Source organism: Harpia harpyja, chromosome 3 (assembly GCF_026419915.1).
Source record: "Harpia harpyja isolate bHarHar1 chromosome 3, bHarHar1 primary haplotype, whole genome shotgun sequence".
Taxonomy (NCBI): domain Eukaryota; kingdom Metazoa; phylum Chordata; class Aves; order Accipitriformes; family Accipitridae; genus Harpia; species Harpia harpyja.
In genome coordinates this window covers 74,763,807-74,777,648 of record NC_068942.1, presented here as the reverse complement: position 1 = coordinate 74,777,648, position 13,842 = coordinate 74,763,807, and the positions used below count along the sequence as shown (strand labels likewise).

General features: G+C 51.4%; 1 protein-coding gene across 5 annotated transcripts; it reads right to left on the bottom strand.

Annotated features, from left to right (window-relative positions):
- Positions 1–7,990: 7,990 nt before the first annotated feature.
- ZBTB25 (zinc finger and BTB domain containing 25) lies at positions 7,991–13,308 on the bottom strand. Of its 5 annotated transcripts, none has more exons than XM_052783432.1 (3): positions 12,755–13,308; positions 10,815–10,994; positions 7,991–9,589 (listed from the first exon to the last, which is right to left on the bottom strand). In XM_052783432.1, exons 2-3 carry the CDS (start codon positions 10,985–10,987, stop codon positions 8,452–8,454), a joined length of 1,311 nt encoding a protein of 436 aa, XP_052639392.1. In that variant the 5' UTR covers positions 10,988–10,994; positions 12,755–13,308; the 3' UTR covers positions 7,991–8,451. The 5 variants fall into 5 exon arrangements, with proteins under 5 accessions (XP_052639392.1, XP_052639393.1, XP_052639396.1 ...); XM_052783433.1 differs by lacking the exon at positions 12,755–13,308 and adding an exon at positions 11,724–11,779; XM_052783436.1 differs by lacking the exon at positions 12,755–13,308 and adding an exon at positions 11,507–11,571.
- Positions 13,309–13,842: the final 534 nt, after the last annotated feature.

The window sequence follows — 13,842 nt, the reverse complement described above, 5'->3', positions numbered from 1 at the left end:
GCAGTGGGGCTCTGTTGTGTCCAGCTTTCTTAGGCAGCCATATGGTGAGCAGAAAGAGATCCTGAAGTTGGTAGCAGGCCTGAATTCTTTGGAGGCTTGCTCCTCCTGTGCTCTTTTTATAACGTTTGCTTTCGGTTGCTAGCCAGTCATTTCCACCGCAGAGTCCTGGCTGCCCAGGGGCTGCTATAAGGTATTTGTGAAAGATCACAAATCTCCAGTGGCTAAGAAAAGCCGTCCTGCTGCCCAACAGTTAAATTACCTATCAAATGCTCTGTACCACCAGAGGAAAATGTTTGGGGCTCTGCAGACAGACCAGGGTCAAACCCCGCTGCGCGTGGAGCGGCACAGCTCTTGCCCATCCCACGCGGTTTGTTTGGTTTTCCCTGTGAGCTGCTGGTTCATGCTTTCTGCTCCCAAGGCTCCGGGTTGCTATTTCCAGGCACACGGTTTGGTGCTGATGGGGTCCGCGGCGAGGCCGGCACCTCGGGAGGGGGAGCAGCAAGTTCGGTGCTTTGGCACTTTCTGTTATGGCTCAAATGGGCCCCACACCCTGATAATTTTTTTTGCCTAACATCTTTCATGTAATTTCTCAAGGCGCTTTGTAACATACAGAAAATATGGAAAAAAAGTTATACATTTTTGGTAGTATTAATACTATTTATTCTGTCAGGTTTACAGAACAAAATACAGACTCGTAACAGCTGCTAATGACTTAATTAAGACTCCCTACTCCTTCATTATGATTAGAGAGTTGAACATTAATAAAACATTTATTCTTTCGGAGAAGGAATGATAAATTTACTATTGCGAAGGAGTACCAGGCCAGGAAACCTGTGAGGACGTGACTGCGTGGTTGTGCCAGAGCACCAAAGGGTGGCCTGGCTTCAGGACCGCGTTCCTCACCGACAGCTGAAATAAACCGGAATGATACATCACCTTGGTTTCTTAATAGCCCCGTTCAGATCGCTTTTGGGCCGTCTGGCTCCTTATCCAGGAGTTCGTTGCTTGCTGCCCCTCTCGATTATGGAAGTGGTTGCTTTGCAGCAGAAAGCAAGTGTGTCCACTGAAAAGTTCCTTGTGGAAATTGCTGGTAGACAATGATGGCACAAACAAATGTTGCGTTTTCTTTCCTGCCCTGGGAGACCAAAAGTGCATTAGAAATGCGCAGGTTGCTTAGGGCCAGACCTCCAGCTGCTGAAGGTCGCTGCAGCTCTGTACGCTTCAAAGGACCAAATCTACAGCAGCCAGGAATCTAGCATTTGAATCAAAGATGCAGTCCCTGCATAAATGATGGACATTTTCATACGTGTCCTTATGTATAAAAATGAAAATCCAGAAGTTGCGGTTTTTTTCCACAAATGCATGTAAGAAATTGAGTAAACATGAAATACATGGGAATCCTATTCTGCGCTTGGGATGGATGGAAGCTGGTCCCTGCTGATGGACCCATGTGTTAGGGGTAGTGAAGCCCTAATAATGCCTGTCTTACAGATACAGGGTTTCAACATGAGTAACTGAAAATGATGAAATGATCCAAAAGAACAGATTGATTTAAATAATTTGCTTTAATATTATTTTACATCGCCAGTTTTATTTCCCAGAGAAATGGTTCTTGTTAGCTCTTGTTGGGTGGTATTAAAATAATGAAATACTTTCATTTGCAACCAGATAAAATCTTTACATTAAATGTGATTTTTTTTTTTTTTTTAACTAATCAGAGGATGTTATTTCTTATACAGCTATTTAAGCAACCGTATAGGTTAACATTTTTTAGCAGGCACAACTTTCACATTTTTTTCTTTTTGCAGAGAATTGTGAAGAGTGCAGTTCTTCTGTGCTAAGTGATGGGATTTTTTTCTGCAGCGTGGTGAAAGTCCATTTAGCTGGAAAGTGGATTTCAGCTAAAATACCCAAACCCAGCGTTTTAAAATAGGTTTTGTTACATAAAAACTGACAAACATGCTGGATACAAAAGGAGGGGGGAGACATTAGGAAAACATGTTTTGCAATTCAGATTGCTAAGATGAAAGTATCATCTGCAGCTAGAGCTGACTGGCAGTCACCCCATCAGTTCTTCAGTCAGACCTAGCAGAGATCATCCTTTCCAACCTCTTTAATCTGGAAGAGGAGACACCCCCCCGCCAAGGCGGGTGCCCCAGCGGGGGCCCTTCTGCAGGTACCGGTGTCCGTTCAGGTGCTGCCCTTCCAGCGCCACGGCCTTACCGGTGCAGGGACACACCGAGCATCGCTTTGCCGTTGTCCCGGAGAGCAAATTTTCATCTTGTGAGGGATGTCAACTCTGCGATCTAAACGACAGTCATTCGTGTCGTGTTTGCTCTCGCTGTTTGCCGTTTTAATGAAGACACGAGGCTGAGGTGCCGATGCATCAAGGCTCCGTGCTGTGACAGCTCCGTGCGATGCGAGACTGGTGAGGTGGCAGCTGGGTGGGAAGCGCAAGCACTCCGACTCCTACGGTGCTTCGGAGCATCCCCACCGGGGAGGAGGAGCGATGCATCCCCTCGCTCCTGCCAGCAGCCTCAACCGCTTGCTTTCCGCCTGCCAAAAGCTCCCCCAGACTGCCGCTGCACGAAGGCGTCGGGCGTTGTCGGTGCAGCGCGGGCGGACGCTGCGCGACGCTTCGTCGCAGCCCAGACAGCTTGCGACCGAATTTGCATTTCGTTTGCTTAGCCGGAGCGAGGCAGGGAAGGCCGAAGCACGGAAAGCCTCTCGTCCCGAATCTCCCTGAAGTTTGTAGGGCAGCCGCGAGCCTGCGGGCACGACGCAGCGGGCTGGGGGACCGGCTGGCTCGCCAGCGCGGGGCCGGCAGGCGTGTGCAACAGGCACAACAGGAATGCACACCTGCACCCTGCTCATTAAAGCGATGAGTAAGCGGCTCGCAACCGCACCGCCGGGATAAACAGAGGCTTGCAGGGGATGCTCGGCCCCTAATGACAGGCTTCGGCGCCTGCTCTGCTGGGTCCGGCGTTGCTGTGGGCTGGATGAGGCGACCGCTGCCGGAGCGGGTCCCTCCCGGGATGGCTGCAGGGAAAAGGGGGGGTGACGCTGAACATCAACCTCCCGCCCCGGCACGTCGGCGCTTTCGGCTGGAGCTTGGCGGGGCCGCGTGCCTGGCGCTGGCAGCGGCCCCACGGAGGCCTGGCTCGACGGTTGACACCGCGCTTCTGCCTGCTGCCGTCGGGTTTCTTCCCCGGCGTCACCCTCCACGGCTCCTGGCCCTGGTTCCCCTGCCCCGGTGCCTACAGCTGGCTTCATATCCTGCAACCGGTGGGTTGCAAATCCAGCGCCGGGAGGGACAGGGGCTTTACACAACGTTTTCTTACGCCGTTTGTCCCAGTAACGGGAGGGTTAACGTGGACTAAAATTTGCCCGACTGCTGCTGGAAGCCTTTAGCAGCATTGCCCTATGCATCCCGGGAGGGTAAAGCCACGCGCGGGCTGCCCGGAGCCCTGCAGAGCTTCCCAGGGGCATCTCGGCTCAGGTGAAAACCAGCCTAATTCAGCAGACAAGGTTTTGAGCTTTGCTGCACCTTTGTTCTGAGGGTGCAGCGTCTGGTTCAGAATAGTTAGTGGAAACATTTCCTCTCTTAGGCTGCTTTTGAAGTTGTGTCATTACTTTTTCTTAATGAAACATGCAAATCCCGTAAGTGCTGCGATTGCCTCTTGGGGAATTCAGTCCTGACACAGCTCTGGTTGTAAATATCTAACTGGCGTGTAATTTAGGCCAGATCCATCCTTATTACCTTTTTCCTCCTGATTTCTTACTGCTCAGAATATATTTTCCTAGTGCTGGACTGCTGGGAAGCCCACCCAATTGCAGTCTTTTTTGGCATACCATGGCAAGAGGGGGAAAGAAAAGGCTGGGTTTTATTAAATAGCGAAGCTGAAGGTGATTGCAGTGGTATGGCACGACCTGCTGTTGGCAGATTGCCGTGGGAGGGCTTTGACAGGCCAAGAAGAAACCTCCCACCTTGGCCACTGATAGCTCACGGTCCCATTCAACGATGCTGAATTGCATATGCTGAGATCACTTTTCACCGCACTTGTGAAGGCTTCGCTTACACAGGATTTATACCTTCTGCCTCCAAAATAGTAGGAAACTCCTCAGCATCAGCCTTACGCTCTAGAAAGCTGTATTTTATGGCTTTATTTTTAACCACAGTCACTGCTTCAGGTTTACATCCTGACAGCAAATTTCCTTTCCCTTTTTAACCTTCTTAAGGTGCATACGTGTCCCAAACCCCTCCGGTGAGGGGCACTGCACCCACGGACGGGCTGTCAGCCCTTCCGCACCCCCTGCATCTGCTGCCGCCCGATTTTGCAGTGATTTGACAGACGACATGCGAGCAAAGAGCCTGCCCGAATGGCTGGTGTAGCCAGATGGCTGAAGACACATGTTGTAGCCACAGTCTGTGCAGAAGGTAAAAGGAGCTGAAGGGTTTTTTTTATACTGTGTGGAGATAGGGTGAGCACAGCCCGGCCATCAGCATCACCTCCTGGGCAGCCAGCAGGCAAGTGCTGGCATTGCTCTCCCCTGGCCACCCAAAAATTCAAGGTGGAAGAGGTAAAATCTGAACATTTGCAGGTGAATGTTGAGAGGGGACAGGTTACCTTTTAAGGGTGACTTGTGCAAGTAACAGGCATCGAAGGCTCGCTCCTCTGGCACCGGCAATGCGGGAGATGTTCAGCCTAACACTTTCATTGCACAAGTGCTACCAAATGGCATCTCCACCAGCACTGCAGGTGGTGAAAAGCAAGTTTCTCAGTAAAATAACTAGACCCCATGCTTCAAGGGGGGGATAAATACCCTTTATTTATAAATAAATACCCTAAGCAGCCCAAGAAACATGGGCCCTGTTGGACCTGCCTTGTTCAGCATCAGAGCACTAGAACTATTTCAAAATACCTATCTATCTCGAAATTGTTTAGCATGCTTTGGTCACTAAGCCTGCTAACCTACAGGCAGCATATTCAGGCCAGCACCCAGATACATGTGAAAGTGATGGTAGCCACCGCAGCGCTTACTGGCATTTCAGAGGTTAACATGAGCTGGCTGAAAAGTCTGCTCACACTGCGGGGCTTTGGCAGGGGTCTGAGCCCCAATCTTCCCATGTTTTCGTAAAACATGAGCTGCAGAGCCCACAGACAAGGCTCTTCAATGCCTGTGGTTCGTCAGCTCTGCACCCTTGACGCTGGGACCCCTTCGCAGCACAGGACAAAGCTCTGGGGATCCCCTGGAGCTTTTAGACTTCCAGCCTTCAAGTACCAAGGCTTTCTTTGCCTAAGCCCATGTGCATCTATCAACCAATCGCAGATATCTGGAAGGAATCACCAGTATGATTATTACGCATACTGCGACAAATTCTTCTATGTTTTCAGAAACAAGCCCCCCCCCAACAAATGAGTATTTGCCAAGCCCAGCTGTACAAGTCAGGCAGATTTTCAAGCATGTACAGGCATAAAGGTTAAGCACTCTGTAACTCAAGCGTCTTCTACATACAGTAATAAAACTTCTTATGATGTATCCAGGAGCAGCTGCTGCCCTTGCACAGCAATCGTTAGCTGTCTTCTAAAATTATTTTCTATTCATAAGACAGAGAGAATGATGTTTTCAAGTTAACGTAACTCGGAGCTGATGACTTCTGTCTCTCAGGGTTTTTCTACTGCTTTAATTATAACAGCACTTCAATGCTTGCAGTGGAAAACTGCTGAAAATGCATTTCTTGTATCGCAAATGATGCAAAAAAATGCCTTTCGCAGATGTTTGATGTCACAGATGTTCACTACTGCAAAGCTCAACCAAAGTACACCCTAAAAAGGGTAAAAAGAAAAATCATTTACAGTCGTAACTTTTCAAAGACATACTGAACGCGTACACGAACACAGTGCTGCTTTCAGTATGATTTCAGCTTTACTGATGTATTTGCAGCCAGTGCATCGGAGTCACTCCTACAACACATAGGCACTTAGAGCTGAGTGATAGACATTTGGATCTTCTACCCGAGTTCACAGTTTTTATTAAAGCTCCCTTTTAATGGCCAAGAAGTGAACAAAACAATCCTGCCCACAAACCTGAAGATGAGCAGCTTGTCCCAGAGACGCCTTCAGGCACTGATGCTTGTTGTCCCCCCTGCTGTCCCCCAGTACTGAGCTCTATTACCACTGCCTGGTTATCTCTGCAGAGACATCAAGGGTCATTTGACTTTCAATATCAGTTAGTTCAGGCAAGTTAGGCATCTAGTCGATGTTCCAAGGTGCTCATCTACTGGCTGAAGAGTCTCAAAACTCGCTTTTAGCTCTTCTCTACAGCTATACCCAACCCAGCAGACGCTCCTTTCTGTTCTTAAAATTAAATGTAGGAACCCCAGTGAAGCAAGCAGCACCCAGAGAAGCCAGCCCACTCGGTAAAGTGTCGCACACAAATAGGGAATGACTACAGAATACCATTTAAATTTTTTTTTTTTAACCATCATGTAGAAATAGAGGTCAGTGGAAGCCAGAGGGCATTTACCCCAGTTATAAGCAGCCTGTGCTGGATGTGATTTAGCTGATGCTATTAGCCCCGGAGAGACCCAGAAGGCTCTCTTCTAGGAAATGCTCCATGTGAATCGCTCTGTGCTCAGATGCAGCATTTGCAGGCCTGGATGTTGGCAGGGTTTTGTTTGTTTGTTTGTTTTAAAGAAAGGCTTTTTAAGCAGAGTTAAAATGCATTCACACCAGAGCAGCTTTAATGGGTACACACAGCGAGGGGGGCACTCAGTCTAGCAGGCAAGCACACACCAAACCGCGGAGTGCATTTTGTAACATCATCCGGGCAGGCTCAGAGGCTGTTTGTTTTCCCCCTTTGTCTTAAAACACAATTTGGCAGCCCTCAGTGGCCAAGCCATCCCCTGGAGTGTGCAGCTCCCTGCCCAGGAGAAGCAGCAGCCGCCCTCACAAAGACCTCAGATGGTCTTTTAATTCGGCAGCGATTTAATTGCAGCTCTTGCTCCAGGACAGTTTCAAAGAAGACAGCTCAAGGGTCCTGACTACAAAGAACTTTGGAGCGGGCATTTTGACAATAAACTGTTCTCACCATTGTTCAGGCTCCCCCTTTCCAAAGGCAATGACTCAACTCCACCAGGACTGGCAGGGAGCCTTCAGCTTCTCAAAAAACTGGGTAACGAGATTACGGGAGCAGCTCGCAAGGCTTTCGCTCTCCGCTGCAAAAGAAACCTCTGCGCTGTTAAGAACTTCTTCGTGTGCCTCCTGATTACTCTTAATCATCTCTTGAGGAATGGGTTGGAGCCCATCTGGTAGGAAGCCTGGCGTATCTCAGGTGAAAAACTAGAGAGGGACAAAACATGAAGCCAAGAGGAACGCGTACAATTTTAAACTCCTCTTGGATAAGTTATTATTCTTCAGATATCAGGTAATGATAAATGAAAGGCAAAAAGCTTGCATTTTACCATTTTATGGTGGCTTTGCAAGCAGCGAAGAAATAACACATTATATGTTTGCTCTTAGCAAATACACAGATTGCAGCATTTAAGAATGTATTTGCTCCAAGCTGTTTATAGAGTCAGAAACCATTTTCACTGAGAAAATCCATGTGTGCTTTTTAATCCTGTAAAGACTTAGATTAGGCTGTGCCTCCTCTCTGAGAGGAGAGGACACTTCTTTGCAGCTTTCATTCCTCCTTGCAGAGAAGACAGTCTAATAATGGGACGTGGTCCTAGAGGGGCATCAAAATTTATCTCTGCTCATGCAGTAGCGGTTGACGAGGAAGGAATGAGAGAAAAGGCATGTAAACCCCTTGAGTCTAAAAGTAAATGTAAAAGATCGTACCGACGGGGACTCCGGGGCTTGTCAAAGTGAAGGTTGCCACCCCTACATCAGTGCCCCCAGTTCTCTCGAAAAGACCAGCCTTATGGCTCCTGCATGTATTTACGCAGAGATTTATTAACTGCAGTTATACAACACGAACTTCAGGGTTCATCTCCTTGAGATATTTATTTTAATTAAAACCAAACTGTTTGGGAAACACAATACATATTTCCCTCTACATTTCCCTCCATCTAGTTTCAGAAGAGCAATTCTATGGGATACAAACAGTCCCAGGCCCCGCGCAGCATATTAGACAATGTTTAAACCTCACACCCAGCAATACAGTCTTAACTCTAGTAAAGCAGAGCGGGAATAAGTTCACATTTACGAAAAACGTAACCGAGATACATGGAGGCTTCCAAGGACTTAGGTGGGAATTAGCTTGAGTTTAAAAGTTAGAGAAGTAAAAAAGTAAGTACACAAATCAAAGTACGTAGTTCTTCACAGTTATCTCAGAGGTGACAGGAATGGTGGTTGAAGAAAAATCAGCTGCAGAGAGCAGCCGCTCACGAGGTGGAAAATGCCAAAATATCCAGAGTTTCAGCGTGTGAAGGCTACACGGGGAGAACTACTCTACCAGGATCGTATCAACGCTTTCTTGGATGAGATCCGACTCCAGTATACATTCATCTAAGTGGCCTTGGGATAAACTGGAGCTCTTCCCCACGCTCTCACTGTCACAGTAAGGATGAAACCTGGGGGTCGCGGGGCTCTCCAGCCGCTGGCAGCGGCTGTATTTGTGCTGTTTCCCTCTGTGCATGTACATGTGTTCAAGCAGCTGGCTCTTCCGGAAGAACGTGCGGCCGCAGACGGTGCAACTGATTTTTCTCTTTCTGGAGAAAGAAAAGTTACAGTTCAACTCCACCGGTTCGTGGTCCTTGGAGATGAGGGAGAGCTGGCCGATCTGCAGAGGCTCCAGGTCGCTGCAGCTCGGATGCTCCAGCTGATGCTCGTCCTCCTTGAGGAGGAAGGCCCCGAGCCGGTGGCCGTTCCCAGCCTCCCTCTCCTCAGCCAGCGGCTGCACCTCCCCGAGGTCGCTGCTCTCCAGGATGGAGGCCGGCACGCCGAACGGCAGCGAACCTGAGACGTGGGTGTGCAAGTGCTGCCGCAGCCCCCCCCGGGAGTCGAAACGCTCCCCGCAGTAGTGACACAAGTGCACCTTGAGGCTGGCCTTAGCAAAGATGGGGCTTGCTATCTCCGGAGAAGGAGGGGTGCGGCTCTGGGACACCACAGGCTCCGAGTCGCACCTCTCCTGCTTTATGGAGACCGAGAGCTTCGGATGCTCTTCTGCCGGCTTGGTGAGAGCAGCGGGTTGAGCGGAGGGGCGAGTGACCTGCTGGTCCAGGGAGCTGTCGTCCAGGCCGATGGCCAGAGAGAGCTGCAGCTGCGGGTGATCGCCCTGGGCGGCAGACCGGCTGCCCGCCTGGGGCAGACTCTCCTTTGCTCCCAGGCGTTCCTTCACCGGTTTGTGTGCCGTCGAGATCTGGATCCCGTACAAGTTTGAAGACTGGACCGGCTCTGGGGAGAACACTTGGTTCATCTCAATCGCGATATGGGAGAGGTGGTCTGCGTGGAGAAAACGGATGCCCTCCTCCAGTCGGCTCTGGCTGACAGTCTGCTTTGGCCCTTTCCCGGTATACATGATATGCAACAAGTAACTAAATATGTCGGGCTGGATGTCTGTGGGCTGAATCTTTATGCATTCGCTGAAACAAGACAGATGATTAAGTACATACGGGGCTCCAAATTACAGCCCTGACCCATTACCTGCCCGCTCATTTGCGCTGCCGTTTGCTGTGAGAGGGTGTGCGGTGCTGCCTGCCTCCCGGTTCACGAGCAGTGCTCCCCGCCAAGACCTGCAGAAGTGCCTATGCCCTGTTTGCACTGCAAAGGGCCCGAGCGTGTATTTATCCCTGTGATTATAAAGACCGTGCGCACAACCGCGGCCAGGGACGGCGACAGCGGCCAGCTCCCGGTCATCCCGTCACTCGCACGCACAGCCAGTTGCTGCCACACGGCACCGCAGCGATGCCATGTAAGCTACCCATCGCCGGTGTGTGCCACTCCAATAATAGGAGGCAAAGAATATTTGTGTGTTTAAGTAATAAATTCAGCTGCCACTACTGTGTAATCTTTATGAGCTTTGCACTTAAGTGTCGGTAAACAACATCTATCGGAAAGGAAGTTAACTGATCTCACTTCCAGCCGAAGGGCTACACGGCCGATGGCTAAGAATTATCTTGCAAAGGTGCTGGGGGCCACGACCCTCAAAAAGGAAGGGGAACGGAGAAGAGTTTAATTGATTACGAGCAGCAAGCTCCAGGTCAGAGGCGAGATTAGACCTCGGCATCACCGTCGTTATACCTGCAGAACCACTCCTGACCCTGCCGGATGAAGCATCTGAACAGCAGCTTGAAGTAAACTGATGATCTCAGTCTCAACCCTTATCTGCAAGGGTCTGAAGCGCAGAACTGCGATAAGGCTATGGCTTCTCGATTGCTTCGAGCCCGTGGATCCTGCCAGAAGTGATAGTCCCACCCAGCAAGCTTGCCTACAAGCTAATGCAAAGTAATGGCACGCTGTGTGTGGGCAGGAGGTACCTGGATATCCCTAGACTGCAAATCCATGAGGTTCTCTCTGCAGGAGGACTGTGGTACTTACATGTTTATTTTCTCTGGTCACACAAACGTCTCATCTCCAAAATGAGGGGCCTGATGTCGGCATATGCTGACTAAGAGGGTGGTTTTAAAGGACAGCACATTTTGGACTGGGAATGTTTAGAGAGCCGAGGTGTGCGCCGAGTTAGGAAAATATTCTCAGGCCAGCTAACATCCCTACTTATGCTCTTTTGGACTTTAATACCCTGAGAAAGGGGAAAAAGCAGGAAGTTGAGCAGAGCGGTTAAAAGGGAGGAGAGCTGTGTGTCCTTACCTCGTCTGATGAATAAATATCATCTTAAAATAGTTCGAAAAAGCAGCGAGCACCGCTCTGTGGGCTTTGAAGTAAACATCTCCAATGGCAACTGTGCAGTCACACAGAAAGCCAAACTCCCGCTGCATGTTCAGCTGCTGGAGGAGGAGGACGCTGTGGCCGGTCGTATCCATGGCGTGCCTGAGAGCAAGAGAACAAGACGGTCATCTCACGAAGAAATGACGGAGCTCCCGAAGGCTCCAATGTGGGTTTCTCACCCCCGAAACGAGACGGGCGCCCGGCACGCAGCCGCGGCCTCGCGGGGCCTCTTCCCTCCTCCAGGCGGTCCCTGCGCCCCGATTTAAGGATTTCTCCCGCCGGTGCCCAAACCCACGTTCAACGAGCTCGAAACCTGTCCGTGACTTTTCCACACGCCAGCCACAACCAGAGCTCTTTCTCCCACAGATTTACAACACGCTCCGTGCTGCACCGGCGCTAACTCTAAAGCCCTCTCGCCTTTCCCCCCCCGCCCTCGGATCGTGCTTTCTACCGCCCCGCTAACCGCGCTCCCCCGGCCCCGGAGCCGCCGTCGCGGAGGCGGAGGGGGGGAGAGCGGGGCTGGCGGCGGCGAGCCAGGCGGCTGCTGCCGCTCACAGAGGGAACCCTGTGCCGCCCAACAAAGCCCCTATTGTACCGGGCTGAGCCGCCCTTACCCCGCACCGCCCCGCCTCGTCTCGCCTGCGGCCCCTTTGCAAATAAATGCTGATATCTGCTATTGTTTCAGCTCAAAATTATTGCGCCCGCTGGGGGGGGAGGCGGGAGGGAGCGGCAGGGGGAGGAGGCGAAGGCAGCCTCCCCGGGGAGCGTAACCAGCGCCCTCCCCTCCCCGGCCCGGCCCGGCCCCCCGCGGCTCACCCCGCAGCCGCTTACCCGCGCGGAAGCGCAGCGCTGGGCCCGGCTCGGCACCGCCCGCCCCCGCTGCCAGCCCGGCGGATGGGGTGGGCGCTCACCCCCCCCCGCGCTTCCTGCTGCCGCCCAAAGGGGAGGCGGGGGGGGGAAAGCCGGGCTGGCCGCGCCGCCCCCGCCGCTCCGCTTACGGCTGGAAAAAAGTGAGCGCGGCCCCTTGCGCGGTTGCTGCGCGGTTCGGCTTTGGGATGGGCGCGGCGCTGCGCGGCTGCCGCCGGCGCTCACCGCCCTGCGCGGCCGCGGCGCCGGAGGGAGGGACCGTGTTCACCCGCGGGTGGGATTTTTTTTTTTTTTTTTTTTTTGAGGTGGGTGGTGTTTTCCTCTGGGGTGCCAGAGACCTCACCCTGGGCTGGGGGGCTTTGCTTCTGACATCTAGGCGGTGACGGGGTGTCATCTGCTGAGCGCCTCCGCTCTCGGTAAAAGTGTTTTGCTTCGTTTTGTTTTGTTTGAACAAAAATGCTCCGTAACAGGCGCCTCCCCGGTCTGCCTGCTCCTGAAAATGGACGCGAAGATACGATCTGGCTCTTTCACTGACGTCTGTGGCCTAAGCGCTTTCTTTGACCACCGGCGAATCCTGTGGACGCACCGTTTCTCTCTCAGGCCTCCTTCAGTCTCTTATGAATTTTTAAACCAAGGGTTATTTTGGGCGAGAGCAGCCGCGCTGGGTCGGGCCGCGGCTGGGTGCAGCGGGGCACAGGCGGGCAGTGCCACCCCCACCCCGATCTCCCGGCCTCCGGCACCTGCTCCTGGAGGGTTCTCCCAAGCCGCAGCCTGCGCTTGGGCGTCCGGTACAATCTTTGAGGCGCCTTTCCCATGAATTTTATCAAATCGCCTTCCGAACCTGTTTAAACTTAACAGTCCCTGCAGCCTCCTGCTGCCACCAGGTTGATTTGATGTCCACAGGTGGGCTTTTTGGCTGGAAAAGGCAGGGAAAATCGCTGTTTGAGTGCTTTCGCCATGCTTTTGGTGGAGTTTCAGAGATCTGTCACGCCCACCTCCTCAGTGGCGTCTCTCCTGGCTCAGGGCCTCTGCAGAAGACATTCGGTGCCTTGGATCATCCCTCTCGGTTTTCTCTCAGCATTTGATACTTTGCAGTTCATTTTCCTATTGCGTTCCCATAATTGCGATTTTTTTAATTGGGCTGTTCCCAAATCTTTAGGGCAAATAATGCCCCTGGCCCCCCAGAATCCGACAGTTTACAGGGCTGTTTCCAGCGGTGCCTCGAGGCGGCCTGAGCGTGGGTGGAGGATGGAGACAGGCTGAGAGAAGACAAAACGTAGGCTCCGAAGCATTTTGCTCCATGCGGTGTTTGCTGCTTAACCCACTGACCGGTTACAGCTTTCTCTTTTTCCATTGCTCTATGTTTTATTTTTTCTATTTTAAATAAAAAGCTCACAGGGCTCAGGGACCATCTTTCCTTCCTGTGTTTGCGCAGCAGCAGGACGGAGGGTCGATGGAGCTATAATCCTCCTGCTCCTATAAATATCGGTAGCTGCTTTTTTTCCCCAGAAAGGTTGGCAGTAGGCGGCTCAAGGTTTTGTACTCTGTTCTGGGTTATTTAACATATTTATTAACCCGTGTACAGAGTGAGTCGTTATTTGCAGATGGCATGTTATTTATTTAAATGATTAATTATTTACATGTTATTTAGGTTGACTCCGGTCCAAAGAGGACTTTGAAAGCTTCAGAGAAACTGGAGCCAAAATGATGGAAGTGATGATGAGAAATGAAATTTGGTGTTTCGCTATAAAACACAGGCGATGATATCATACGCCTCAGCAGATACAAAGTGATACAGCCTATGCCGATGGGTCAGAAAAGGGAGCAGGGCATAATCACAGCTATCTTCATGAGCGCTTCTGCTTGCTCCTCCTCTGTGGCCAGAAAATAATTAAAAAAAAAAAAATTGGAAAGGCAAGTGTGGCAAGAGGGCACTGAGAGAATGGGGACTGTGAAAAAGGGGGACTGCCTTCTGCCCCGTCTTACCGGAGGCGGCAGAAGCTCCCAGCGTGATGCACGTGGGAGGGCTGGGACAGAGCGAGAGGCTGCGCAAGCCCCGCATGGGTGCTCTTTGCTTATGCTG